Below are 25,410 nucleotides of genomic sequence, written 5' to 3'. Positions count from 1 at the left end.
TATGGGTTGAGTAAGTCCATAATATAAACTCCAGCATATCCCCGACGTTAATATTATTCTGAATTCCTGGTATATAAATAGGATGTCAGAGTTCACACGGAACCAGTGAATGGCCTTCTACTAGATCGATGCTGCTGCTTGTCACATCATTTTATTTGAACTTCACAAATGTTTCAACAAAAGCGGTGTAAGTCTTTCACGGTAACCAATGTCCTGTCCTCTTTGGTGTGTGACAGTTGTTATTGTGAAACATAAACCAAAGATATTTTAAGTTGCATTGCTATTCATTGTTAAACTAGAAATTCACTTATCCGAAGAGGGTGGTAAACTGTGAACCCGTAAATATGCCAGGGAAGCAGCATCTAGGTATTAGCTTATAGATATCTTAGCGTTTGCATTTCAGGCCGGAAATGCACATAGAAAATCTACAATTCTAGAGTTGGCATCAACTGATTCTATTAGCTATCCTCTTCTACACTCGTGTCCTTGGTTCTACTCGACTTTTGTTTTATACCTCATTTTTCGGTTATAAACAGGACATCTAGAGCAGGTTATGAAATGGTAGCATCAACCGTAAGTGATGAAACCTAAATGATTGGCGATAATTTTCCGATTTTTATTCACTTACGGACGAGTAAGGCATCATGCACATTTGGAAAACCGGTGCACAGGCAGGACGCCAAGGCAAATGAGGATCGCTAAATTCTGCCACAGTGTGCGTGGTTTCAGTGTGATTAAAAGTCCCGGGTTGGAGCCCAGTATGCTGCCTTTCAGTCGGCAGCAGTCTAGGGTTGGCATTACGTCATCAGGACCAGGACAGCCAGCACATAATACTCTAGCAAGCAAGCCTAACTGATGTGTGGAATTTTCGGGTTGCTATCTTATGAGAGAACTGAAGAGAATGCATTTGAATCAGTCTGGTCTCCGATTACAGAAGTGTCCTGACGACAGAGAATGCAGCGCTGATCTCCAAACGTTTCGGACACAGGTACGCTTACTTTCGAAAATTGTTCCGTAAGATGTGTGGTATCTTGAATCGAAATGGCGCTGAAACCGATGATTTACGTCAGTGGCAGAAGATTTGGACAAAATTCGACTGCAATTTCTGCAGTATCCCACATTAGTCACACTTTTGCTGCATTAGTTCCACGGTTACATTTTGCTCACGCGTTAAACCGGTCTTCAACCAAACACCCATGAGAGGCTTGTTTGTTTCATGTAGAGCCATCCGGCTGGAAGGAGTAACTTTACGACTGCCTGCGTAAAAATCCGGAGTAGTCATTCACACCATGAGTGATTTTCAGAAACGTGCCACACACCCTCAAACTTCTGAGGATGTGCGATTGCTCTTCTTCGTAAAACAGTCTCAATCAATACAAGATTATGTGCTGTTGACATCAAACTGGATGAATGCAGGGGAAAACCTGAAATAATAAAATCTGCAGGAAACTCACCGTCCAGTCAGGCATACTGGAGGAGCTGGCCATGAAGGAGGAATTTTGGGAGTCGACGTCTGAGATTGATCGCGAGCTTGATAGAGCAAAAATAAAAGAGAAATTGACTAGTTTGATCGAGTTTCTGGAACAGTCTTGAAGAGCAGTGCAGACGTATCAGGACAATCCTGGTATAAAAGATGTATTTTCTAACGCTTTTCATCATGAAAATAGCATAACGATGAAGAGAAGGCTACTGATGGTTTTCAACCATTTCCCGACTATTTCCTTCACTATGCCTGGCATGTAAAAATCGATGGATTTTCAGCAACCTTATGAGTAGTACATTACACAAATACATGTCTCGCGATATTTCAAATATCGTAGCGACTGAAACATGAGGTGCCTGAGAACATCATAAACGAGAGATTCAGCTGGGTTCCAGGTGAGTCTCTCGAAAGAACCAAATTAGTTTGCGGATGAGTGTATATTCGCTAATGTGCTTTGTATTAATCTTCAGACATTTCCGCAACAACGTACACAGTACTAAATAAGCGCACTCCTACTCAGCATCTACCCGCAATTATTCCAGAGCACTTTCTACTTGAATAAACGCTTCATAACAATGAAGCTTTTTGACTGGGAAAGGGAATCTGTTGATTGGCGACGCTGAAGTTGATGTAAAGAGCATGCGTGGATCCAAAATGAACTGAGCTAATTTAGTCGCACTGGTTGGTCATATTAAGTAGTATGCTTAAGCTCAGATTTTCGTGATAAGGCTGAATAAGCAAGCATATTGAGTAGTATGTGGTGCTGTATGAATGTTCAGAATAGAAATTCTTGACGAATTAATGCGAAAAGCTGTTCGTACTGAAAAGCTTGTCATAAGCATTTGGTATATGGTAGAGACCTTTCTATATGGCACTGATTTGGGTTAAAAAACACATTGTTCGTTCTAGCGCTAGTTTCATAGGACTTATTTATACTATGAGGAATGTTGCCATAAAAGAGGCTGAAGGTGCTAAAACTTTCTGCAGATGAAAAGTACCGGACAATTAGTAAAGAATGAAAAGTAAGTCAGACCGGTGGGTTAACTGGAATAAAACTTCGTAAAGTAAACTGCAAAATCATGGTGCACGTGTTCATACCGTATTCTGCTAGCACAACAGCCTACTTTTGAAGCAGTTCGCCCCTATTTACTTCGGCGTCGTTTAGATGGTTCCGCGCTCTTTCACGATGTTTAATTCCCTTGATTTTTTACGACAGGTGCGCTGGTTTAAATAGTCCATAGGGCTTGAATTCGAACTTCCTCTTGATGATCAGTCTATTAATAATGGGCTGTTTGCCCTACACATTTCGGAGCACTTTGCAGGTTTAAACTGCTGTTCAACCAAATGTGCTAGCCAGTTGCTGAGCCTGCCAGCGAATCTTTCGACTTCTAGGCCAAATCGAATCCACGTTGCTGTGATCATAGGTAAAACAGTAAGATGAACCTACAGACATAACAGAGGGGAAGGTGGTTCAAATAAACTACGGATGATGAGGGTGAATAGGGGTGACGCCACCGATGTTGTTCCGCAGACTGATAAAGCACACGGAAATATCCGTTCAGATAATGGTTTTTAACAATTTTTCTGCACGTAGTCTAGTGGGACAGCAGAGTGCTCATTTCGTATTCGGCGAAAATAGTTGAGTCAGTTTTTGTCGCAGAAGGCAACTGGTTATGTGATTCAGGCAGATGGTATGGCTATTGCGAGTGTTAGCTTATTTTCTTGTCAGTGTTGCTGCCCTCTCAAAGGAACTGGTGGTCTCAGTAAAATGTCTAATTTCAATCCTCGTTTTCCGAGTCACCTCACGTGATCAGAAATGGGGACAGAAATGGAGGAATTTCAGACCAGTAAAATGAGAAAATGTTATCAGACCAGGATATGGTCTCTTCGCGCACAAAATAGCGCAGTTTTGAAATGATTAGCCCGTCGCTGTGGATAAAAGAGAACGGAAATGATTGTCGCCTATGAACGACATCGAGGCAGTAGTAATTTTTCCACTCCTGGTTTACAAGCGAAAGTTTTGTACTCATGGACAAACCAGTTTAAAGGCAACCTTCTCCCACTGTATCGCATTTCAAAGAGCAGTGTTTACATCTGCCGCTATGTCGAAACTAGAGCGGGCTGATTCCAATTAACCCTAGTAGGTGATTTTATCAGGTCAATCCATGGATGGTGGTTACGTTGTTGTCACTTTTGACCAGTCAATCCCGGGAAACTTTCCCAGAGCTGGTCGAACACATCTTAGCGATCATGATGTGTGGAGTTACGGAAAATCCAATGTTATCTGAAGAACAAGTAACAAGACCGGAAGCTTAAAGATATTGAATTTCACTTCCAGAATTGTCATTCTGACCAACTCACGGTACTGACATCGTATTTATCTTAAAAGTAAACTGTTTAAACTGAACAGCTCAATGCATAGTCAGACGGTTTGCATTTTTGTTGTTGTGGGGTTTTAGCTCCGTGTGTTTGACGAGATATGGGTCCTGGCTACTTTTAACACGGTTAAGTCAATTATTGTGCGCAGTACCTCTGATCTGCAGATCACTTCAGTACGATGGAAGAGAATCGAAAGCCTTTCAAAAGTAGGCAACTAATTCAGAGAAAAACTTTGGCAGCAGAGGTTATTTTGAAGTACACATATCCTTGACTGAAACTGCAGAGCAGAGTAGGTTGTTGTTTCATAAAAGTTTGTTAAACAGTCGGTGGATATGTTTCTTGCCAGCAGTTCGCTTGTTTCTTTTTCTGGTTCTCCTTGGAATTTATTTACTTCCATAAGGGAAATCACTCTACTGGAAACGTCACATGCCTCGTTAGGCATCCAATGTGGTGGGATACATCATTACAGCGAGAACTTTTTGGTCATATTCGGCTCTGTCGGTAATTTAAACTGAGACGCATATATGGATTAAGTCGTTACGATATGTCCGGTTTACCGCACGGATGAAAGAAAATGATTTTGTGCCTTCTTCATCAGAGAATATGTTTTATGAGACCCCTAATAAGAATATCATGGTGGCCCGGCGTTCAGTCATGTTTTATATCCTGAAGAAGTTTCAGTCTGTGACGCCTCTGAAGCTCCCCAGAAAATTCTCACTCAACATCAAGTCATCATCGGATTATTATGGAATGCGTCATTACTGCTGTCGCATCAACTTGGTCATTATGCCGAACATCTATTGGGAAATGGCGAGCAGCTTTGACGTACAAATGTATGGCAAACAGAAAGAAGCAATGAAGCTTTCGGATCATTAGCACTGTTTTAGTTGGAGTGCTGAAAAGCTGTCTCGTTTTATGGTTTATTTACCCATCCAGTTACAAGCAGCAAGAATCATTCTACCCTTAGTACTCATATTGATATTGATAGTGAACCATTATTCCGGTTTCTTACATTAATACCCAAGCAAAGTGTACCTGGGAGATGTACCACGCGGTTGCTGCTGAAATTTTCTTGCTAGGCCGCAAAAAACACACCTGTTATTAGCTACATGCACGACAGGGAGATAGCCTAGCCGGGGAGCTGCATTAATACCTTTTGAATAAAGCTCTCCAACACTGTGTAACGGGCAACTTGGGAGCATCAGGAGGTCATCAGGATTCACCGCCTTGCTGGTATTATGTACAACTATTTAGATCACCTCTGGTCACATTACAGTGAGACCCTGAAATGAAACAGGTAGCGCATAGTTACCCTAAGGTTACGGTGGGTTAAATCTTACTAGTGAACTCAATAATGGGTGTTAGTCTATTCGATGTGATCGGAATCCGGACTCGTGAGTTTGGGTTTGTATGTTCCTCTCATCCCGCCGGCGTTTATTTAGCTCATAGACGATATCGCCTAACTCTTAAGTGATAACTTAGTTCTCAGGTGGCTTTTCCGTCACCTATTTGGTCATTTGAGAATCTGAGGCGCGTTGTGGCACCGGGTACTTGCATCCGGTTGGCTCGAAGGGAAAGGAGTTTACTGCAAAGAGGTCCCCTCGTCTGAGGATGAGATGTATGTAATTCAGCTGCCAAGCCTAATGAACAGACCGACAACCAAGCGTCGCACACTAGCTGCCTATGATCCTGGTATCGACACAGTCACTTACTCAGAGGGAGATGCTGCCCAGAAGGAATACACTAGTACGGATGACGATTGGTTTCGCCCTTGTGGGGACCTGTCAAGTAGGCGCAGCTTTCAGTTTCCATCGACCTTAGGATCCACCTAAGTTTAAAATGCACGCAATTCGCAGAATACACTCGTCTGGTCTTAGAGGAAGACCCGTCGGAACTCGCTGTTAATCACACATTTATTCTTCAACAAATAAGCTCTCGGTTGAATGAATGTATTTCGCTGGTTGGGCTGCCGGTTTTTTTTTCTGCGCTTTATCTCTATGTTAGTACGCAGCCAATCAGTAACAAAGCAGGCAGCGCATTTATAATCATCTCTCACAAAAGTCCATGTTCCTGAACCGAAAATAGCAGCAGATATTGTAGGTTAGACGACTTCATTAAGGATATAAACAGCAATAAACACCTGCGAACAGAGAACTTTTTGGTGCTTCCCGTTAGCTAATTCATGATAAGACATAAATGTGTCAACATTGAGAACGATTAATCTTCAACTGGTTTACTTCGTACAGAAACCTGGCCGTTTTTAATCACGAAAGACAGTATGCTACGCCTGCACACAGACTGGAATAGTCCTGAGTGAATCAGATTACCGACAGTTAAGTGATAAATGTCAAGGTGCACTGAATTTCTGACATTATTTTGCACAAGAAATGTGATTAGCCATGGTTTTGTTAGTCGTAAGGCCACCTGAGTGCATGAAAAACATCGAATTCTGTGTTGGCGCCATAATCCTGTTAATACCACGAAACAAATTTCTCGCCGCTTTTGGAACATTTTCTCAGAGTTCTTCTTAAAAGCCGAAGTAAAACCAAAGGTAGAATGGAGAAAATTTCAAGCCTTTCAGAGATGGTTCAGTGAAGTATAATAAAGCAAAGATGGAATATCTAGTTGCAGCCTGATGATCTGGAATATCTGATCGATTTAGTTATTGGGTATCCGCGTTATTCCTTGAAATGCTCGAGCCACGAGAAAAAGAAATCTGAAACTCTTTTTAATAGAGTTAACCAACCAGTTCTTAGTCAGCTATCCAAACCACGCTCACTCAACCAACGCTCTCGTTTTTTGGTTAGTCAACGTCAGAAACGAAGAGTAGTAAAGCTGACTCCTGAATTTTATCAAATCTCACTAAAATTGGACACTTTCAGTGATATAAAAATTTAAACTGAATCATTTCGTAAGCAAGGTCAGAATATCTTAACGGTTTGTGGTCAACGTCCACACATGCAAACGTGGCTGTTCACCAACGATATACGTGGTTCTACCAGTGACCTTAATGTACAGTAAACTACCAATTTATTCAAGCTACTCAGAGACACCGTGGGCAGCATTTCGTCGCTTGTGGGTTGTCTTCATCACAGTTGGATTCCTCTAAATATTCCGTCATTTATGTTAAAGGAGACCAACCAATCTTGGTCGCCTGGTGCGCATCCTCCAAAACAGCTATTTGTCGTTATTACGTTCCGTCCCACATTTAGGGACTTGATTCACCCGAATTCTAGCGGCGGAAGTATAAAGACATGTCATGTTGCATGTTACAACAAACATATATTCATATACACAACCCAACCTTTCACATGCCCTCGATGTGCGAAAGAATGTCACTGTTGGGCATGACCTACGGTTCGCTCTTCGGATGGAGTGTGCTGAATATTCCCTTTTATGTTTAAGTCTGCCATCATATGGGCGCCTACCACACCAAATATCTTAGTTGGGAGCATCTTCCAACGTGTTTGATCCCCGTGCATCTGGATTTATACTCCTCATGCTCTGTACAGAAAACCCAATAAACATTGCGACGATGAATCATTCGAATAGCAAGCAGCTTCCTATTCCCCAGTTAGTTAAAAAAACTATACACTTTTCTGGGAAAGTGTGTCGAGTGAGACAGAGGCCATTTCAGCTCCACATAGCTCGGACCCACCACAGTTAAACAGAAGTTTCTTCATTTCAAATAAAAGAAAAACCGAAAATGTCGTTTTAGGATGGGTATTGGGTTTTCAAGGTCGGTAATTCTATCACCCAAAGTATCAACGAAATCACAAGCAGCTGCTACGTTAAAATGTGTATCAGCTAGTAGCAAAACTGAAATCAAGTGGGGTGCCTGTCATAGGTTCTATTCTACCCCGAATCAGCTCTCTATGGCAGTAACACTGAGGGATCATCATAACCACATCTGTCCGAGTTTTATCCAATCTATCTACCTCAAATGTAGTATGTCAGTTCACCTGTAGGTGTACAGACAACTACATTAACAGAATGGAACTAGTTCCCTCGATATGACCATCATTAGGCACTTTCGTTATACCCTGGCCAGATATCCACACAGTGCTATCGGCTAAGTGGAATCTAGTCTCATCAATTGCCAGATAGACACTCAAGAGAGTTCATCCCTGAGGCACATACGGTTAAATCTCTAGGATCCTACTAGTACGCAATGTAACTTACCGATCAACCATAAAAGGTTAACCTCATCCGCGGATGACGTGGTATTCATCAGTCCACATCATATCTAGATGTGGTATTGAAACTATCGGTCTTATAAAGCGATATGCTTACTTGTTGTTTGTCGAGATACATCTGACTAACAAACGCTGTCTACATTGTGTCCGCTGCTGACGACAGCAAATGAGAAGCTGAAATTCTGAAACTATTTTCCGCTCACCGTGCCAATTGAACATAAGTGTACAAGAAATAAGCTAAATCAAATAGCTTTGTAAAATCCTGGACTTAAGGAACAGCTACTACAATGTACCGGTTGTCCGTGGGTAGAATAAACAATAGTCTGTTTTGGGGCACAGAGATTACAATCTCTGATTAAGAATTGTGAGATGTTAACTCAGACAGTTGAGCTGAATAGCATTTTCTTCTTGTGATTAGTCTAGGGTAACAATGGACGACGCTGTTGCGTCGTCTCGGGACTAAGGCATTATTTATAAGTACAACCTACTAAAATTACGAGAAAGATGTTTAGAATACAAAGCAACAAATCGGTACCATACAGTTTGAATTATTTACCGTTGTGGGGTTTCATACCTTCTTGGTTATTAGTGCTCTTTCTACTTCACGGGATGAGTAGAAGAAGCAACTTTAATCATGGCTGTCAGCTACATAGTTTTTCACATATAAGACTTTTGCAAATAAAATGGGCAGTGAAATTATCCAGTCCATTTTTCAGAGACGAAACGTGAACAGTCAGATTTCTGATCGCTACATAGTCAGTCCTTCTTTGTGGTATTGTTGCAAAAGGGTCACTGAACTAATACTGATGGGAAAACGATGGTAAAAAGTCGAATTGAACTAACTGACTGCATCTTTCCAGCGAAAACGTTATTCAACACACACAACAAACGGGCAGTAGCATGGTCCTCAGCTTGGACTTGTAACAATCTCTTTCAAGGTTAGATTTAATGTCACTGGTGAGACACAGACAGACTATGTAAAATATATGACCATCGCGAAACTGGTGCCTTTCACGCTTGGGGGCAAGCAAGAGACATGATAACTTTTCAGGAAGGAAGCTGATCCACGCATTGTGAGTGAAGATGTTCTGGTCGGCGCTAAGCATCGAACAAATATTTGAGACTGCACGTTTTCTTGATTGATTGCGAAATCTTGTGCGTGATGGATTTCCATCGAATGACACTCAACTGGTCCGTTTAACTTTGCAACAATACGACCTAGGTTTTGGACTAGGACCTGTATTTGGCTACATCCAAGTAATGTTGGTGCGAAATGAAGGATAAAGTGCGAACGGATGGAATTTCAGGCAGCGACAGCACTCACGAAAAAACAGCATGGGATGTGGGAAACGGAAAGAAGTCCTAAGTGAGATATAATCACAGTACTGATTAGCCACTAGAGTCCAGCTGGTTAGTTTTCAACCACTCACCGGAAGGCCGATAGTTCGAAATAGCTGTACAGTGCTCCTCCGTGTTTCGACATAGGTCGGCTTTATTGGCAGGATAAAATATCTATTAAAAATCGTGAACTTGCTCTATATTTACGGCTAGCTGAATAACTGAAGAGCTGGCGGCTCAAACGAAGAGCAGCAGACGCTCATTGCGTGATAAGAAATCCGCAAAATCCGGCTGCATCATGTCATCACTGTTAGTTCACGTACGTGTGTGATCTGGGTTTCAGTAAGGTTGCATGAACGAAACCGTACTGGGATAACTGCGCATCGTATTAATTCCATGCTGCAATAAGAACTAAACGACCGCATTCTGGACGGAATAGATTTCAAACTTCCATGTTATCAAGAAGCCGTCTATTCGTGGAGTCTGAAGTTAGGTTACGCGGAAAATCCTACACAAAGTCTGAGTAACATCGAGGGGTTAAATTATACCTTGAAATGGTCTACCCCGTCCAGAAATTGCTGGGTAATAACCTTACTCAAGGAAGCAAATGCAACGAAACGCGTGAAATCGATAACACGTTTAATATCAGCTGCTTCGCCGAAGTTTATGGTTTTGTATGACTTGGCTTTAAATGCTCTGAGGACCATGCCGCCAAAACAAGTCGCAGTGTGCAGGACGAAAACATGTTGGCCCCATTGTTTAAACAGTTCAAAAGCCATAATTCAAAAATCCTGGACGAATAGATGTGATAGTGTTTGACATGCAGGCACCTTCTTGGGAGACAAGTTTATGTACCGTAGTAACACTGGACTAGCAAACAAAAAAATAAGCAACGGAGGCTAAGCCCACTTTGAAGCTTACTTAAGGGACGTTAAACTAGGTGGTTTGTTCAAAATGAAAATCAAGTAAATCCAACTGTGGAAGATTTTTTCAAGAATGAGAACACTAGACCGAGACTCTATTTGGACTCTATTTGAGACGAGATGGCTCAGCGGTTTGAGCGTGAGTTTACACTCAGGAAAGCCCATTTTTCAAGCCCGATCTCTGCTTCCCGACTTCTCCTGTCTGGGCTTGGGCAACTTGGTAGTATCCCAGCCCTCGTGCTTTCTTCGGGTGGCATGGAAGTTAGGCACCGAAAAGGTTCCATAGCTGAACTGAACTACAGTTTGGAAAAAGCCATCACGAGAGGGAAAGCATCGAAGATTCAATGGATTAAACAAAACGATCCACCTGAATCTTATTTGATGAGTGCGCCGCTGTGTTTGTTAGAGAGGCCCGATGTGAACTGGAGAAATAAGCATGAGGCAGTGGACCCCCCTGTACATGGATGATAATCCTTGTGGTGGAACGCTTACTCTCTCTCTAGACATCTTTCAGGTAACTCATCGGAAAAAAGTGTGCCGGCGACAAAGAAACATTCTGAAGATGATTGACCAATCGTACGACGCTGTAGACAGTTGTGAATGCTCCACCGGCGAGATGAAAATTATTGTGCTCAGTACACAAGATCCTACTAATGGCATTCTACAGCTCGAACAAGTTCAGAGGCTGGTAAAACTCGAGGCAGTTCGGCACAACAGGCTGTTCTGGATATCATGGTGAACCTATATAAACCAAAGTGCTTCGTTCTACGGTGAAAAGCGCAACCTGACAGTTCTCTAGAGAGTACCAAGCAATCACCACAGACAATATTTTGTGTTTTTGGAACCTATTTCTATGTTAAAGTCATCTCAGAGATAACAACCTCGCGGAAGATAGAGCTTTAGTCTGTTCCCTGGAAAAGGTCACATTCGGACAAAAATGCTACATTGGTTTTGGCACTTACCGTAGTCCCTGAATGGTCGACCGACGATGCCAATTAGGTATTTGGAGGGAGTTCAGACTTTGAACGCTCCCTGTCGTTTGACCTTTAATTGGTGTTGCACTGAAACCATTTTCATCTCTCGCTGCTGCCCCTAAATCAACAGATACGGCGCGGCATTTTGGACAGGAGTCTAGCGCGTTACCTGCAAGAGCGTTATGTGAGAACATTGACGGGACAGTGAGAAAACCGGTCGATTGCTGTTTGTTCGGTTGCGTCTTATTCTTCGCTGTTTCTTGCAAACTGAGCGTCTTTCTTCGGTAAACTGAAGTAGAAGGATGGGCTGTTTGCGAATTGAATCTTCTTTGTTCATTAGGTTTTTCACTTGTTTGTGATGATGTTACACTATGTGATGGGTAATTTTCGATTGTTATAGAGGAGCACAGTGATGAAGGTTTAAGATGACTATCGGCGGAGATCGAGCCAATTTCCTGACTACAAACTGATTCTGAAAGGGTTGAATGTATTGTGTCGTGCATTTTCATTTGGGTTCTCACCCAGTTTTCACATCTATCAATAAAGTTCCGAAAAACCGGGAGGCTTATACGACGTTTCCTCTTCTCAGTTTTTGGAGTGGCAGAACTGGATTCTGTGGGACTTGTTGGAGGACTAACAGCAGAAGGTTCTGAGAAAGATGCCGTAAGCCAACGGGAATACGGGGCAGAATTTGAAGATTCAGAACTTAAACCTATGGACGATTCTTCGGAATGATTGGTGCCACTCCCTGTCAGTGGGAATACATCAGGCCGGCAACATGTCAGGGGATATAGTGGGTCATGGCGAATATCTGAATATGGAATAGGTAAATTCCCAGATGTTCCTGAGCCATTACAAGCATTGAATTCATCTTGCCGGATAACTGAAAACCTCCGGAAAAGCTCGGTTAGCGAGAATCTTGAATTAAACAATCCAGGTTTTCGTAAGTGGACGTCTTCCATTCTGTTATGTTCCCGTATACAGGTTTGCATCACTATTTTGGACGTTGAATCGGATGAAACATTTGGTGAACTTTGCAAGTTGGAATAGTCAGTTATGTACAGAACAGGAGTTGAATGTTTCTCTTTGACTTTCTTGATATCGTGATTCGGAAGGTCAGAATATGATAAGCAAGGTTCGCTTGAGAAATAGGTTTGAACAGAACCAGTGGATTCGTTTGCTCTATTTACAGAAACGATATTCAAGTGTGCATCCTGAAAGGCACAGGAATTAAACCTATTCTCCGTCGGTAAGTATGGCAACGAAGAGCTCCTTGTGGTTTTCTCTCCAAAAAATTCTACAAGCGAACCCAAAGATGGACTTTTAGGTGGAGGAATATTATCCGGTACAACTGACGAAGTGCGAGCCGTTGTGGAAGGAGTCCGAGTGTAACGAATCCAATTTCCGGAAGAGTGCTGTTCTCGTTCTGTTGTCGATTCCGCTGAGAAAGTATGAAAACGAGGAAGGTTGAAAAAGCCTTCCGCGTTAGATTCAGCACTAATGGGGGCATTGTTACCGGTGACTTCCACGTCATTGTTAGCTTCCACTATTACAACTGGTACAACATTCGTGTTTCCGTCAGTTATCATTTTGGTGCAAATCACCCAGAGGAATTGCCGATTCTCCTGTTGGGAAAAATCACGCTGTGGCAACTTCCGTCGATCATTCACCCGGTTCGCCTCTGTTCAGTTCCACCGGTCTGGATTTTTACAAGGGAGGACAACCACAACCGTATTTGGCCGAAATTAATCCGGTTCCACGTCATTGTTAGCTTCCACTATTACAACTGGTACAACATTCGTGTTTCCGTCAGTTATCATTTTGGTGCAAATCACCCAGAGGAATTGCCGATTCTCCTGTTGGGAAAAATCACGCTGTGGCAACTTCCGTCGATCATTCACCCGGTTCGCCTCTGTTCAGTTCCACCGGTCTGGATTTTTACAAGGGAGGACAACCACAACCGTATTTGGCCGAAATTCCGTAATCCGGTTTGTCCACTGACGGAAACAACATGGCAAATTCTCATTGGTCCGCTGGCATACGTTGCTGATAACGTCAGGTCAGTAGTTAAAAAGTTAAATAGATTTTCTATAGAGGAAAATGTTGGCAGCTCAGGTAGCGTAGATGGTCGTTGGCTTGTTCGCGGAACTGGGCTATTTGATTGCGAACGTTTCAATATCAATCGTTATGACATCATCATCTGGAAGCATGGTACTCCACGGCAGATTCGATCAACCGGTTAACTGGATCTGATCCAATTTGCGCACCTATTCGTGCAAAAGACCAACATCTCAACCGGAACACCCAAGGAGGACCGAATACTGGATTCACAAACAAAGAGATATGAAACTCCATGGAATCAAATCAATAAAGCTCACAAACTGGAACTCGGAAGGACGAAGGTCACTCCAGCATCGACCAGCTTGCGACGGCAGGGGATACCAAGCTCAAAGGTCACATGGGCATCGGCGAATGAGGGCAGAGGATGAGAGAGCAACCAATGGAACCGCCCGACCGAACAACTAATCATGATCCATGTCGTCCCCAGCTAGCGGCACGTATATTAGCTCACGCGTGACACTAATCAACGCACAACCACCAACCCACCGCTACGCATCACTACCCTCCCCAATAACGCACTGACGACGTTACCGCGATTGGTGATGAGACGTTTGCAATCCAATATCCCAGCTCAGCGAACAAGCCCACCACCAGTTAAGTAAAAATTCTGGGTGTTGAGCAGTGAGGCCATGAAAATCAACAGGATTCCGAAGACGGTGACGTCTGCGAATCTGACAAATTTTGCCATATCCTCTCTGATTTTGATGCATCAAGGTTAACAGGAGTCGAATGATAAATGTTTTCCGAAATTCAAAATAGTGATTCGTGTGAGCAAACGGTGTACTCTTTCGACCTCCCACTGCACAATATCTTTGAGCTGAGAATTATTTAACGGAGTGGAAACTCTAACGGGTGCCAATTTTTCTCAACAGCTTCAATGTTACGCGAGGGTTTCTAAAAAAATTCCAGACTGTGCCGCTTGGTTTCACGTCATCAGTTCAATGTTCGTCACTCTTCGAGCAGATTACTCCCATCGAAACTGGAACAATTCATAGCCTAACACGATTGCCCACTAGATTGCCTTCTTGTACCACGCTGGTTCAAATCCTCCCACCCCCTTCCTACTAATATCAACAGCTCCGATTGCAAAATGCGCGGTAACCCTAGCAAGATTGAGTGTAGACAAGCAACAGGCGTAGTTAGCGTGACAGCTTGATGGAACAAGATTTAAAGGCAATAACTTGATAATCAAATTTCAAAATGAAATCGGATATCCTTTGTTCATATTTCTGCTGAGATGAGCTAAAAGCTTGCGTTACCAAAACTTAAAACAAATGAAGAATTTGACCGTTAACGAAACAATTCACGATTTTTGATCAGGATTCCGTGATTGACATCACGAATAAAACCATGTTGGTGAAAAATAGGCTGACTGCAGAGGAACAGCGTGACCCGTCCATGAAAAGTTGTGCAAGGAGACTATTACTTACTGTCTCATTAATGATAACTAGCGCAATGAAGTGGAACGGTTTTTTTAAAGTTAGGTAAAACACATCTATGGACAACAAAGTTCCCAAATTTGCACGCAACCAGTCGATTTCAAGGAAGGAAAATAGTGATCTAAAAACCAGTGCAGATGTCGCTTGGTAAAGTGTACCTAATTCGGGTAAATTCAACGTCGTGAAATGTGTACGATGAATAGTTTCTTGTCAGACATAAGATGAATTGTGATTTGTTCGTAGTCTACACCGAATAATTATTAACACGGTAGTATACGGAAGCCTCAAAGAAGTAGTCGGTGAGGAAACTTAAAAGCACACGAAAAGGTAGAATAATGACACCCTGTACTTTTACAAGTGGTGGAACGAATTGAAAATTACGCTAGCTAGCTAGTTAAGAACCCATGGAATCAATCCAGTTTGACAGAGAGGAAAACGGTTTTTGGGTATGGATTTCCAGAACAACTATGATGTGGTAAGAATCATATCGAAGTCGTTATTGAAACAGTGAAAGCTAGTTCGAAAGTGGCAAGTGGTATATCACAACAGCTTGTTTTAATATAGGTTTCTGTAAAATCCTAAAATTATTTTCAAATCATTTCCTGTTGAGCGTTCGGCTTAACTCTCTCCCAGTCAGGACACCGTCCTATGATATCAGTTTTTCTGAGCCACAAACAGATGACAAATGACCAGATAAACAAACAGACTTGAAAGTCTCACTTTTTAAGATTCATTGGCGCAAAACCTGGATGATTCAGTTCGTCAGCAGTTGGTACGTCATGCTTGTCAGTTGTTTTAATGTAGTGGCACCTGATAAAAATCATGCTATCCTCTTCAGAAATCGAAAATGGTAGCATAAGGTTGCAGTGGATAAGTAGTCTCACGGCTGCATCATTTGTCCAAAGCTAGCTGAGATTAATCACGTGTTGCTGAGTGGCGAGGAATCGCCAATATAGATCCAATCACAAAATCCTTTCTCCAGGTGATTAACCCAAATTCAGTCTTGCTGATTACAGGTGTTAGTGGATGAAAATTTCCAAGGGGCTTTTAATTCACACTAAAAGGCCGCATTACTCCGGATGATACTTATCACTATCCTCCAGCCTCTATTTAAAAGAATGGTTAACATCTCGCTCAAACTACAAGAGAAATAGCTTCTTCAAATTCGTACACGGAGTCGCGGAAGCGACATTTTGAAAATACGCGCCGCCACTTCACCTGCTGTATTCGGAGGATTGTAGAAAAAATGTTCCGCTCCTCGTAGAGCGATATATCTGACCTTTCCAGTGCAACTCAAGAGACTTTGTCCCAACCTCAGTCGTATTCTGTTAAACGCTTTATCATTTCTCTATACGGTCTAGGGGAACGCCCAGGGCAAACGCAAGTATATTTTGACCAAGGGATTCGCGCTACTTTAAATCCTGTGAGTAATAACGGAGCAAAGCGCATAAAGGTCCAGTTGGAAAGTGCTTAAGACTGCTACTTTGGTTTAGCCATGATTTGCTACTGCAGCGACCTGGCTTAACAGTGGAATCTACCTTGCTGTATGTCAATCACTTTTGTTTCACCTATATTTTTTCAGAGACAAGTTTAAAGGCTATCCCTCAGAACCTCAAATAAATAGTGTCCAACTTATCAACATTTCTAGTGGCCTCATCAGTCCGGGTTGCTGTTCTTTTCAAACCCGACGCCTATTCGTGAAGGTGAAGGTATTTCTGATTGATTATGACAGGCTGGAATTTGGTTCAGTTACACCTCTTGTATACACACACAGTAATTGTACGTAGTTTGGAAGTTAACAAGACGAACGGGCCAAGGCTATCACAGGTGGCCGGTAATAACGATCAGTATCGAAAATAATCACTGTAAATGTCACTGATAGTAATAACAATGGATGAATTCCCTTTTCATTCAATTTTTTGTGACTGTGGGTTTCTATACCATTTGGTGCCAGAAGAACTCTGGGGATTCATGGCTTGGCTGACGTGCACTGCTGGAACCTCAGTCGTTCTAACGATTTTTGACTCTGCTTGGTTTACTGGTTGAGACACTACATATTGGAAGAATGAGATGATATGGTTGTGGCCTGTAGCTAGCTCATATGCCCGAACGGGATAATTTATGATGGATGTAGACAAGAAATTTCAATTGGAGCTACTCTTATCCTCAACAACTCAGGTGATTCAGTTGAGTCTCTCGTGAAAACCAAAATGATTCGCAAATGAGTGTATTTCTCTAAAACAGTGCAATTTGGGTTCAGGTAAAATCATAAAGTTGACGGAAACTCGGGGACTGCGCCTACCTGCTGAGCCCCAAGAAGGGCGAAACCGGTCGTGGGCTGTCGAAGAGTTTTCAGCAACCTTGTGAGTAGTTCCCTTTATGAAAACTCAGGTTGATATTGTTCTTTTCACTGCTTCGACTTCTGTATGCGAGCGGAAATCTAACCGGCAACTTGTAGATATCATCTGGTGTACAGTCACTGCGAAACAGCATTTCAGGTCAGACTGTCTCACAAAAAAACAACTCTAAAATAAAACCAGAAGATGAATCAAGTTTTCCCATGCTTTTTTAAAAAAACATTCATCAAACTTCCCCACTACAGTGAAATTTTTGATGGCCTCTGAGTTATAGCTATCGCAGATACGACGGAACCGATGTGAGTGAGCAACTCAATGATGGCGGGGACTGCGTTTCAAATAGTTGACATTACTGGTATTCTGACTGATAAACATGTCCGAGCAAATCTGTGTAGGCTGATGTATCGTCTGAAATCAGAGTAGACACGGGTGCTGAAAGAATGCAAAAGGAAGCTGGAGCAGAAATGAAGTGGGCTTTTTCAGGTTTATCAGCATCTCGTTTAAAAACAAGACTGTTTGACTTGTCATCGAGTTCGACATAAGGTGCAGTTTCGTTCTTTCCCATAGTGAACAACATTAAGACTCACTGAGCTTGTTGAGCAAGTGGCTAAGGGGTATATTATCCAGAAACCTTATAACCGCCGTCGTGGAATAGCAGCGAAATCGTTTAGTCCCTACGCATGTATCACGCCAAGTTCCAGAATTCATCTCAAGGTCATGGGTACCGAACAGCTAAGTGAAAACAACCCACCCCTTTAAAAGTGATTCACTTCAGTTTGAATACAGTGTAACTGCCTTGATTTGCCTTGATTTTACACCATTAGAATCGTCTGTTTTAAGGATGTAGCTTTCTGTTGACTGAGAAACCCAACTGACCACGCTAACTGTTCGCGTCTTGTCACTTGGGAGAAACATAGAAAGGGTGATCCTAATATATAGAGAGATACTAGAGACGCATTGACTGACGTTCATATTATTTGGCGTTGGAAGTCAATTGGATGATAGTGACAAATGCGTGTAAAAGTTGCAGCTTGGAAAATGCATGCTGAAATCACAGGTACGACCGAACCTTATCAGGCAAGCACAGAACATCTACAAAGAGATCATAATATTTCCCAGATAGCAAAACTGGTAGATGATCTATCAGCGGCTATCGCAAATGAGGTAAGAGTGCAGACGACACTGCACCTGAACTTTGTAGACCCACCACGGGTTCCAGTTTATACCAGATGAAACTACGGTTATATCTGCATACAGACTTGTCATAATAGCCCCATTGTGTTGTCCGTCTCATCCGGCATCAGCGCTCAACTGGAGCAGTTATGTCAAGTTATGAAGAATTGGAGTTCCTCAATGGAATAATCTGTGCTGGAAGGTAAAGCCGACTAAAACTCTAAGTGAATTTTTTTTGTAGTTTGTTTGATGCAGTAATTAACACTTGGCTCCCCGCAAAGCTTGTTCTGTAAAAAGGTGGACAACACATCGTAGATGAAAAGCTCGTAAAAAGTCGATCAGGTGTTCTACGAGATGATACTTATTTCCAAGCCATTTTAACTGACGCTTCGATATACCTGCTCTTTGGTGACACCCGTTTGTGGGAAAGCCATATGGTTCGGCGAAAATGTATGTCTGCTAAGGACGTACAGTAGTGTTTAGAAAACGGCCTTTGCACCCACATGAGTTGGTATGGTTTGTCAGGCAAATACACATAAATAATACAAGCGTTTGAATGAGGGGTAAATTCCATTGCAAACAGCCAGTGGCGCCTGCCAATAAACTCGTTCTGCAAACAGGAGATTCGTTACGGGTCCAGTGCTAGAGACATCTACTGATAATTTTTCAACAAAGAAATGCAACATATGTACGTGCTAAATTGTCGCACAGACATATTCGTGGCATGGGAGTATTTTATGCAATTAGATATACCATACAACCCGAGAAAGCATGAGCTAGGAGCAACATATGGACTATAACGTAATTACTACAACAGTAATGCTTACTAGCATAGACCTCTAAAAGACCTTTTTCTCGAGTTCTGTTGTTTCGACCATTCTGTGAATCAGCGAACAAGACTCCATGCCCACCACTGCTACACACTATTTCAATTTAGATTTCAATTCAGATGATATGAGATGACCGAAACGAATCTGACTAGTACTGGAAATTTCAGGATAGGAATAACTGGCATATGCACAAAGCCAAAAATTTACTAGAAAATACGGTCAATAGGTTCTCGAGTGTCATGGAGATTGTGATTTGAAATCTTGGAGCGTTTAGCAGAAGCTATCAGAAGCTATCCAATTAGACAATCCGACAAATTATTCGACAAGATGTTGCTTCATATCATTTTACGAGCGGGTAATTTGACTTTACACGCCTTTCAATGGTTGGACGCGGTACACTTTCCCACTAGATCCATAAGCTGAAAACATTCCTCATTTGTACTCATTAATGAACAAATGTTTCATCAGTTTTCTGTAACACATCCTAACCTGTTCCGTCGGAAATCAGTGTCGTAAATTATGAACAACACATGTCCACAGGCAAGCAAAGTCCCGCTACTGTATGTTCTGTTTAGGCTATTGATTTTCATGCGCACTTGTTTTCTATTGGCACCAAAGTTTTTGATATTATTTGTCACATTTATTTGGGAAACTCCGTCAGTTGGAAGAAATTACTTTTTGATTCAGTTCACATGTCCCGTTCGGATACGATGTGGTATGCTATCCAGTCACTCAACTGGCGCAAACTGTCACAACTAAATGTTTATCTGTCTGAAGAGGTAACATGATGTATAGTAAGTAAATCACATGTGAGCAACCTGATCGTCCAGAGAGCGGACACTGCCAAAATACACTACGTGATGAACCGACAGGTGTGGTGGCTCATTCACGCACATAGGACAACATGGCTGCTGGTGATCGATGGGCGAAAGTATCAGGCTTTTCACGGTCCGTTGGTTTCATTTATACTCCCGATGAATGGTGCAGTGTAAAGCATTTCAGTAGCCTAAACTGCTGGTAAGAGTTTTCTGAACTTCAGTTAAAACGCAACGATTAGTCCGTTCTGATAGAACAGGGAAAGGAGCAAATCTTCCCCTCTGAGGGTGCAATACGACTACCTGTTCTTCACAAACCATACACGGATTCTGAATGCATGGTTGGTATTGAACAGACTGCTATTAAGTTAGGTTATTCCACACGTACGTAAACACCTCAAGAACCTGAAAGTTCTACGACAGAAAAGAGAGTATTAGGATTTCACATTAACGTGGATAGATAACCGGAAAACTTTAGTCAGGATGTCGTTACACAGATCCTTCAGAATGAGAGATGATGTCCTAGATGAGGCGGATACCCCTCTCTAACCAATAATGTGGGTCATACTTGACCTAACCATGCCGATTTTAGAACAATCCAGGTTGCAGTTCGAAATATGCAGCAGCTATACGTGTTGTCCTGATTTATGCACTGGACGTAGTTGGATGTGGTGACCTTATTCCATATTTTTCCCTTGGTCAATTTTACTGCCGTTGACATGAATACCACCGCCGGATAGGACAAAGGTGGACTGGAGCACAAATGAGAAACAACTGACGTAGATGTCCGGGAGAACACTTAACGCAAGCAAAGTTTCTAATTGACTGATTATATATTGTCGATCTTCTCTAATTTCAATCAAAACACAGTGATAGCATGAACAGCCTGATCAACTGGTTGGCTGACTGACGTGATTGACTGACTGGCTGATCGATCGATCGATCAACCGATAGATCCGTCACAAGTATTCAGGGAACTATAGGACGACCCATCATCCAGTTGACTAGAAGAAAGATAGCCATTGATATCACCATAAAAATAGGATACCAGTAGCGGCCTCCTTGGAGACGGAAAGCGTTTCAGACGAGGAGAAAACAGTGCGAAACTACCGTTAAAGGTGGTTACTTCTTTATAGACTGCTGATTTGAAGAAATATGTGACCTTTACATCCAGTGTGTCAGCACGGCTTACCATTAGCATATAATTAGTATATGCTAATATGCACTGCAAGCTCGCGCGAAATTTATTTTCATCGGCTGCCGACTCCGTACGGCCTTAGCACTGAGCAGGCACGTATAAGTAGGTGACCAGCAGACAACGTCTACTGCAAAGCCATGTGATCGAACAAGTCAATCGATCGTCGATTTTCCGAAGTCACACCACCAGTCTGGGTGGTATATAGTTCACATGAATCATTTTGCGTTCGGTTATGCGTGCACTGAAACACATGTAAAAACAATGTGTTTCCAATGAGGAAATCGACCAGAAGCTGTGTCGCTTCGAATTCTATCCTGTGACGTGCATGCGGCTCGAAATCTTTTGATGTTCACAACCTACAATATTTGTGACAAATTCCTCGTAAATGTATTTCTGTCAAAATTTATGTAGCTGCATCTCCTAAGCCGGTCTCGGAAAGCTACAGTTTTCGCCAAATCTCCTGTACTGGTGACAACACACCTCGCATTTATCTATGAAGCCAAACGTGGAGGCAAAGAAACGACCTGTAGTACAGATTTTAGAAGTGTCGTGCACATAACTTTTAAAAATTTAGGCGAAATGTTGGATTTCATAGAAAAGTCTGGAGTATTATTATCTGCTGGAGGCGTCGCTTGTCATCCGACCATACTATGTGTTTAAGTTTCCAAACTCATTTTTCGGGTTATTTTGCTTAGGCCCATTCTGACAACAGACAATGTATGAAGGCAAACGTGATCCAGTACAACCTAGATGTTACCTGAAAATTTGCTATGGCTGACTACCAATGTCATCGGACGAGGAGACTGCATGATGAGCAGGGCTTGGCAAAACGTAATCTCCATCAACAATTGTTACCCGAATGATTGACATCCACGCTGTGCGTCCATGAAAAAGAAAATTTTTCGCCTCCCAAGATGACTCGCATAGAGCGGTCATATGCCACCATCTGTTTAGACATTGACTGTGGTTCGAAACCAGACCAGCCGCGGTGGTGTGGAAAATCATTTGCCACGACGGGATCAATGGCAAACCCACCCTAAATGTTGGCCATACATGATCTTCCGAAGGGACGCTGTTGGCAAGCTGATTACATTTTGTTCCCAATCTCCTTTGGAGGGATAGGAATGAGTTTATTGATCACGGTATAATGTTCCTAGCCACTATAGTCGAAATAACAAAATAACAAAGCAAAGTTGCTGCTCAGTTAGGAAGTATATCTGTTCCCTCTGATTGGCCACCACTCCGTTAGCGTTCCTCGTGTAAACCGAACACAGGATTAGTCGAACAGGCAGTTTTAATATAAGAAACGTCCTGGGATAGTGAGTCCTTGCTTTACATTGACGCGCTATATTCGATTACTCTTTGAGGTTCTTAAATATTTTTTGGTGTCAAACAGCTCTGTTTGATATAGGAGACGATAAATAGAAGTTTAGAGGCATGTTTTTCCAACCTGAGGCCTTTTGTGTCTAACACTGTACATTTTCTAGTCTTAATACTGACTGTTGTGTTGTAGAGCGATTAAGATGCCAGAAACCCTATGAAAATAGCTGTGTTCAAGATGCTGTTGGGGGGAGGGAATGTAAATTGAACATACAGGCATCAAAATGCAAAGGTTAACAAACGAAATGTTCTAGGATTTTATCTTCGCTCCAACGAGAACTATAGGTCTCGAACCTCGAATTCACTCACTTAATTCAAATACAGCTGATGATTTTAAGGCCAATGACGACTCAGACTGTCTTCGTTTTAGGTGGAGGTTAGTGCCGTAGAAAAGACGAGTGATTTTCTGATGTAGCTTACTCCATCCAGCGGCTGAGTTAGTCAAGCTGATCTGGCTATTGGCTTAAATTCACGCTGTCTTCTTCAGAGGAGGACAGGATAAAAGTAAGCCTTGCGTCTAGAACTTACCCGTAAGTTGATTATATAGGTTTGGTTAGGTCTCAAAGACGCAGGGTATTAGATACGATGACTCTTTTCCTCGCCGTTATTTTTATTCGTTTTTGTCACCAAAACACGATGGCAATTAGAACCCCAAATAATTTAAAACAGGCTACGAGACAAGTCAATATCTGCTGAGCGTTTAGTGACCATAGTTCTAGACATCGGGCGACCAGTGTATTCGGCGTTTTTATTGGTTCTTAGATGATACACTTTGTCACCTAGCCACAAAGGAACAATGTATCAATGCCACCGCAGACTAGTCACGTTCATTGTTTCAGTCTCACTCCGAAAAAGCTGAGCTATCGGCATCCGGTTTCTTGACTACCAAATACAGGTAGACAGATATCTGGTTCATTGGAAAATCTAGCTGTCAGACACCGTACAAAACAATCGAAACAGTAGTCATATGTGGTGTTCAGTACTTGGTCGCCAGCTAAAATATGGCACCGGAAGGGCAAAAACGTTTATTTTTCGTCAGAATTACCGGTAGCAGCCTAGCAAGGGACGATGCGGTATTCTTCACTGTAAACCCAGAAGCCAAATAGTTTGTTTGAAAATGAATAACTCTCACAGGTGTTCGTCCCAAACGGATGAATTACCCCAAAATATGGTAAGCTCGGTGTTGATTTCAGGAGGCACTTACTAATTATGAAGGCCTACTCAACCGTGCGCAATTATGTGTCCCAGCAGCCAGTGATAAAGAAATCACTAACAATTTATCGCAGAGTAATTTAGTTCGAGACCATTAATTATGAATGGTTTTCCGTTAACCTGAATAATCAGGACCAGTAGTTAGTTGGTCCGATTGACGGGTACTCTTAATGGTAATGAGGTGCAGTCTATCATTTTTCAGAAAAATTTCTTCAATTTTTTGTTTCACACTTGTTTCACTTGTTCTCACTGTCACTCGGACCTTTCATCTTCTTTCGGCAACTGGTCAAATGGATGCCAAAGTAATGCGCATTGTGAGTTAGATGAAGTTATGAAAAGAAGGTAAGAATATTCGGAAACTAGTCGAGCCGATATTAACTAAATGGTACACGTCGTTCGCGTACCACTGTTCCAGCAAACTGGGTGCTTACACTCGATGGTTGATCACCTCACCTCAACACACCATCTTTCACACGAGACTTTGCGGTCACACGAGTACAGTAATCTTCTCCACTACTTGGAGGTTTCAAACTAGATGAAAACCCCATGCTGTTGTGGACTGTGTAGCACCGCAGGCTTCTGTCGGAAGAACCCTAGTACATGGCTAATCCTCCGGAGGGAACTATTCTTTCTTGTTTGCCCAGATATACAAACCTACAGGTCTTTACAGCGTTTTAGATCACAGTAAACGCTGATGCGCAAAGCTGAACAAATATGGAGTTTGTAAACTTCCGTAGGTTCTGAATGTGGAATGCATGAGAAAGTGATCCAACTGGAACTAGTCCATTTGTAATGAACAGAAAGGTTTTCATAATTCACAACAAGTCACCAGGATAAATGCATGTTTATCTTTAAACCTATGACACAAGTGTTAGATTACTCGTCATGACTTATGATAGCGTTTCTGGGTCCAAGTTGGTCACAGTCCCGCTTTCGAAACATGAATAGGAAAGAGCCTCCTGAAGAAGATTTCATCAAAATGCAATATAACTGCCTCTTTGTTTACTGCTATCAAGTACTCGAAAGTAATAGTGAGTTCACCACCAGCTTTAACCACTAAGTATCCACAGCCTACTTTTAATTTCTAGTTGGCAATAAAAATTGCGCCTTGTCAGCTGTGTAAGTGGCGTGTGAAATGCGAATCTTTATTTTAAAAAATACGCAAAACCTAGATGAAACAACCAAGCAACCAAAGACATCCCTCTGTTTATTACTTACGCGCTAGTGCTGCCGTCGTCACTTGTCTTCCTTTCCGGTGACTGCGGACAACAGAGTTTGCTAGAAGAACCACATCGAAGACTGTTCTGATTAGCGTCGTCTCTCATAAACATTTTTTTGTTTATATACAGGCCAGGTTTTGTGAGTGGTGCTCGGGATTTTGAAATGCAATACCACCAGGAGATAATAGGCTTTTCACGGACAAGTGGCAATGTGAGATTCTCAATCCCGGATTGGTAACTTGAAGCAATTCAACAGGATTTCCGAGAAGCAGATAAAACATACGTCGAATGCTTGTATATTTGCTTGGGTAATAGAATGCCGCCGGCAAATCGAAATCAGGCTGACGTTTTCGAGACCAGCTGAAAATGGAG

The 25,410-nt window shown here is 42.2% G+C and overlaps 3 protein-coding genes across 3 annotated transcripts in view; 2 read left to right on the top strand and 1 right to left on the bottom strand.

Annotated features, from left to right (window-relative positions):
* Positions 1 to 12,028, top strand: part of T265_07356 (hypothetical protein) — a gene marked incomplete at both ends in the record, with an annotated part of 129,403 nt that extends 117,375 nt beyond the window's left edge. Inside the window, 2 exons of the mRNA XM_009172855.1 lie at positions 10,834 to 11,007; positions 11,819 to 12,028. Of these exons, the coding sequence (XP_009171119.1) occupies positions 10,834 to 11,007; positions 11,819 to 12,028 (384 nt within the window). The remainder of the gene's footprint in view (positions 1 to 10,833; positions 11,008 to 11,818) is intronic.
* Positions 1,398 to 25,292, bottom strand: T265_07354 (hypothetical protein; the record flags this gene model as incomplete). The annotated part of the gene is made up of 3 exons (XM_009172853.1): positions 1,398 to 1,424; positions 1,455 to 1,530; positions 25,037 to 25,292. The coding sequence occupies 3 exons, from the start codon at positions 25,147 to 25,149 to the stop codon at positions 1,398 to 1,400; spliced, it is 216 nt and encodes a 71-aa protein (XP_009171117.1).
* T265_07355 (hypothetical protein) overlaps positions 12,745 to 25,410 on the top strand; it is a gene marked incomplete at both ends in the record, with an annotated part of 30,415 nt that continues 17,749 nt past the window's right edge. Inside the window, 2 exons of the mRNA XM_009172854.1 lie at positions 12,745 to 13,352; positions 16,436 to 16,562. Of these exons, the coding sequence (XP_009171118.1) occupies positions 12,745 to 13,352; positions 16,436 to 16,562 (735 nt within the window). The remainder of the gene's footprint in view (positions 13,353 to 16,435; positions 16,563 to 25,410) is intronic.

This window comes from Opisthorchis viverrini (genome assembly GCF_000715545.1).
Source record: "Opisthorchis viverrini unplaced genomic scaffold opera_v5_169, whole genome shotgun sequence".
NCBI lineage: Eukaryota > Metazoa > Platyhelminthes > Trematoda > Opisthorchiida > Opisthorchiidae > Opisthorchis > Opisthorchis viverrini.
Note: the sequence above shows the minus strand (reverse complement) of the source record. Positions and strands in the feature narration are given on the sequence as shown.